Source organism: Sus scrofa, unplaced genomic scaffold (assembly GCF_000003025.6).
Source record: "Sus scrofa isolate TJ Tabasco breed Duroc unplaced genomic scaffold, Sscrofa11.1 Contig59, whole genome shotgun sequence".
Classification (NCBI taxonomy): Eukaryota; Metazoa; Chordata; class Mammalia; order Artiodactyla; family Suidae; genus Sus; species Sus scrofa.
In genome coordinates this window covers 857,095-861,846 of record NW_018085257.1, presented here as the reverse complement: position 1 = coordinate 861,846, position 4,752 = coordinate 857,095, and the positions used below count along the sequence as shown (strand labels likewise).

Here is a 4,752-nt window from a genome sequence, read left to right as displayed (position 1 = left end):
GAGATCATTCATTTTCTTAAGACCTTCAACTGATTAGATGAGGCCCACAGATATTATGGAGAACAATCTGTTTTATTAACAGTCTACTGATTGCAATGTTAATCTCATCCTCAAAAATACCTTCATGGAAACATATAGAATTGTGTTTGAGAAAATATCTGGGGACCATAGCGTAGCCAAGTTGACACATAAAATTAACCACTGTCATAGAATTTCTTGTTTTCTGTCTGATTTGGGAACCCAATGGAAGGGATTCAATAGAGGAATAACATGGCCATACTTGATTTTGTTATTGGTTCTTTAAAAATGCTCAGATTTTTTGAGGTGTAAGTGACATACAATCAACTTCAAAATTATACCATTTGACTAATTTTGACATACATATACACCAATGAAAACTTCACCACAGCCATGAAGATTGTGAATTTCCCTGATGTCTACACTCTGCCCTCTCTGCTTCTCCCACCTGTCCTCATGGGAAACACTAATATGTTTCTGTCTCATGGATTTGTTTGCATCTCCTAGAAGCTTATTTCAGTGGAACCATGCAGTATCTATTCTTATATTGCTGCCATCTTTTACTCAACATAACATTTTGAGGTTCATTCATGTTGTCCTGTGTATCAGTATTTCATTCTTCTTATTGCTGAGTAGTATTCCATTGTATGGATATACCACAGCTATTGGGTATATTCATCTCAAAATTTTTTTAATTTTTAAAATTATTTTAAAATTTTAAATTATTTTTTCATTTTAATTTTTGAAGTTTCCCTATTTTTATTTTTATATTTTAATTCAATTTTATTTTTAATTGAAGTATAGTTCACATACCATGTTGTGTTAGTTTCAAGTGTACAGCAAAGTGATTCAGTTATGCACACACACACAAACACACACACACACTCACACACATGTATATATTCTCAGGTTCTTTCTCATGATTGGTTTTTACAAAATACTGCATAGAGTTTCCTTTGCTATATCATAAGTCCACTAATGAACATCTGCTCTGCTTCCAGGTTTGGGCTATTAACTAAGGCTGTTATGAACACTCTTATCTAAGTCTATGCATAAATATATACATTCTTTTCCTTTGGACAAATACCTAGTCACATGCTGGGTATGTGGAATAAGAGTTCCAGTTCTACCATATCTTCACTAATACTGGAGAGCAGGAGTCCTTTCAATTTTGGGGAGTCTAATAGACTGAAATCCAGTTTGCAGACCTGGAGCCACTTGATTGAAGGGATGTCTGGGTTTTTTATTTAAGAATCCTGTAACACTTTATATTTTTTGAAAAACAAATGTTTTTTTACTACACCCATGGCATACAGCAATTTCTGGACCAGGGATCCAACCCTGCATCATAGCAGTGAAAATGCCAGATCATTAACCTCTAGGGCACCAGAGGCCTCCCTGAAATTCTAAAGTCTCCCTAGCTCCATGCCCGATTTTTATCATACCCAAGCACTTTTCATCATTTACCTACCACTCATTTTTCATTATTAAATTTTTCTTTAACAACTTCCACTTGGAGGTGCATTCTAAGAGAGGGATTTCTGTCTATTTTTTTCTCTATTATGTCTCTAGAGGATATATCAGAATTACTTTGTGGGAGCATTAATTATTATTTAAGTGAGTGAATGAATGAACAGATGAATTCACTCAACAGTTACCAGTCACAATTGCCTGTTGTGAGTCATAGCTGATCTCTAGTTATACAAAGACATTTATAATAAACATTGACATTTATTAAACTTTCATTAGGTGCTCATTGACCCATACTTCAAATTCATTTGAAGAGTACAATTATTATTTCCATTTTGAAGAAACTGAGTCTCAGTGGTTTTTGATAAATTGCTCAGGTGAGCTCTCTTAGAAGGGGAAGAACCAAGTCTTTTTTCCAGAGTTATAGATTCAATTCCCCCTTCTCCTAAATAAGCCACAGACTGTACAATACAAAACCTACAGGGTAGTTGGGAGACATGCACATTTTATTTTATGGCCATACCAGTGGCATATGGAAGTTCCTGGTCAAGGGTTTGAATCATAGCTTCAGAGTCTGGCTTATGCCACAGCCACAGTGCATTGGATCTGGGCCACATCTGAAAACTGCACTACATTTTACATCAACTTGGGATCCTTAAACCACTGAATAAGGACACAGATTGAACCTGAATCCTTACAGACACTATGACAGGTTAGTAACTTGCTGAGCCACAATGGGAACTCTGAGACCTGTCCATTTTAAGGGTCTTTGTGTCCTAATGAAAGCCTGTGTAAGTGATGGAGAAGATGCAAAAACTTGCAAAAGCCCTTACACTGAATGTGCCATACACTGCTGTTGGGAGAAGTTGTGTTCATGACACAGAGGCCATGGGCAATGAGGGAACAACTGCTTCTCATCAAAGACTTGACCAGAAAGCCAAGGTACCAGTGATATCAGGGACACTTTTCCCCTGTGAAACCAGGTGCTGCTCAGCCCCTGTGGACTCTAATCATCCTCTTTCCCAGACAGTCAGGAGGAATTTGGGCAATTGCCCCAATAGACTGATTCTCTAGCCAGGGAATGTGATGGATTCCCTCTGGGGTTTCTTTAGGATGGAGAAAAGCATATCTCCTTGTGCATTATTTTGAAGCTGGAGAACCAACAGCAGAGTCTGTACATGTCCTTAGGCCACCAAGGTTTGCTTTTCTCATTTGGATGCTGAGTCTTCTGTACATAAAGTGAGAATCTAGGTAACAGAATGAAGCATAATATATTTCAACTCAGAGCATGGGTATAGCTCAGAAGGAGTCCAGAAACATCCCAAGTCAGGCATGTGTGTCTGTGTGTAAGTGTGTGCATGACCATCAGAGAAGTTATGTGTATTTGTTGTTTGTGTTGTGTTTCATGAGTCTATGTGTGTATGTGTAACTGAAAATCACACTGAATGACACACACTGGGATATAAATAGGTCAGAGAAGACTGGACATTTCCTAAATGTGTATTTATTTTACTTGCATCTTCTGTTTTTGCACCATGTATAAAACCTTGCGAATTGCTTGTGATTCAAATATGTAGGACTTCTTGTGATGATAATACCTCTGGTCTAGGATGCTTGACAGTTCTTTGTGTGTAACTGTGTAGTACATGTGTATTTTGTTTGTGAGATTTACATAGATTTGTGTGATGCTGACTCACACCCTGACTGTATTTACCTAATGAGAGTATAAGCCAGATAAATCTATAAATCTCCAATTATGTGTTACTGTGCTAGTGTGTGAGTACTTTTGCATAACCAACCCACACCATGACTTCCTTCACATAGAAGAAATAAATATCTGTATATGTGTGTTGGACATTCTCACATGTTTTACCCTCTATCTCTCTGAAACCAAAATCCACACAGGAAGCTCCATAGGAAACCTATTTTGCAGAGCTATTAGCATCCAATTTTCTGTGATTTAGCTACTCCAGAAGGGCCCTTGTAAGTGCAAGACTTTTGACACTCTGCTTCAGTTTTATTAAAACAGTTTTTTATCTTACTCCAGACTCCATGTTTGTGTCTTGGAGTTTCCTCTTTTACTCTTGTCTGGGGCAGGATGGGTAGTCAGAGAAAACAGGTCTATACAAAGTCTCCTTCTCAAATTTCAAGGTCACACTCTGACCTTCTTACCAGCCTCTCCACTACAGCACCATCATGAAGCAGGAATTGCATGTCTCCTTAGTAGCTGTGTCCTGGTTCCTCTGTTGTATCCATGCCCTGTTGCACACCCTTCTCTTGGTCCATCTGTTCTTCTCTGTGGACAGTACCACCTTCCAGTTCTTCTGTAACCTCACTGACCTCCTGAAGTTGAGATGTTCAGAAACATCCCTCAGTGAGCTATTAATTTTTCCTGTGGGAGGAACCCTTTTCATCCTGCCTTTGAGTAGTATCTTGGGCTTGTATATTCATATAGGTACCACAGTTATGAGGGTCTCTTCCTCCAATAGCCTCTTTAAAGTTTTTTCCACCTGTGGCTCCCATCTCTTCATGGTGTCTTTATACTATGGGACACTTGCTACTATTTACTTTTTCTTCTCATCATGGGACTCCTATGACAATTTCATAATCACTTCCATCATGTATACAGTAGTTACTCCCATGCTGAACCCCTTCATCTCTAGCCTCAGGAAAATAGACAGAAAACAGGCCTTAGAGATATTTGTCAATAGGGCTAACTTTATGAAGTATAATCACTAAAAATTCTTTTTGCAGTCATGAGCACAGTGAGATATATCTCCTAAAATTATCACAAGTTTGGCAACTCTGTAACTTCTGATATGCATTCAGCCATCATTTATATTTTTAATATGTTGATAAAGTCCAGTTTGTTACTTGCATTTTTAATATTGCTTATCTTTAACATTTATAATTTTTCATCTCTCATAAAGTATCTGAAAATACCCTATACAAAATATGTCACATAATTATGATTTTGGTTTTTGTCTTTTTCTCCTTTTATATATGTCAATTTTTGCTTTTTTTGTGCTATATTATTGAGAACAGACCAATTTAGTATCATGTTCTGCTCCTGTGGACAGATGCTTCTCTGCTAGATGTGCTGAAATTAGCTTGCAGTGGCTTCAAGCTGATTGTGAACATCTCTTTTCAAGTCCACAGTCAATGACAGCAAGCTGGTGGATTGAAATCAGCCACTACGGGCAAAATTACATTATGGAAATTGGAAAATGCTACTGAGTAATTCTCTCCTATGATAGGGAGCCT

At 37.6% G+C, this 4,752-nt stretch overlaps 1 protein-coding gene across 1 annotated transcript; it reads left to right on the top strand.

Annotated features, from left to right (window-relative positions):
- The first annotated feature begins 2,286 nt into the window (after positions 1 to 2,286).
- Positions 2,287 to 4,227, top strand: LOC106504387 (olfactory receptor 1J4-like). Its single transcript, XM_013977818.1, has 2 exons — positions 2,287 to 2,430; positions 3,664 to 4,227. Exons 1-2 carry the CDS (start codon positions 2,287 to 2,289, stop codon positions 4,225 to 4,227), a joined length of 708 nt encoding a protein of 235 aa, XP_013833272.1.
- The last annotated feature ends 525 nt before the right edge of the window (positions 4,228 to 4,752 follow it).

What these genes read in the sequence shown, in the direction of transcription:
- LOC106504387 (XM_013977818.1), top strand. Translation starts at nt 2,287, where the DNA reads ATGGAGAAGATGCAAAAACTTGCAAAAGCCCTTACACTGAATGTGCCA. An exon ending in GACTTGACCAGAAAGCCAAG is followed by an intron (nt 2,431 to 3,663) that starts GTACCAGTGATA and finishes CCTTCTTACCAG; the next exon opens with CCTCTCCACTACAGCACCAT.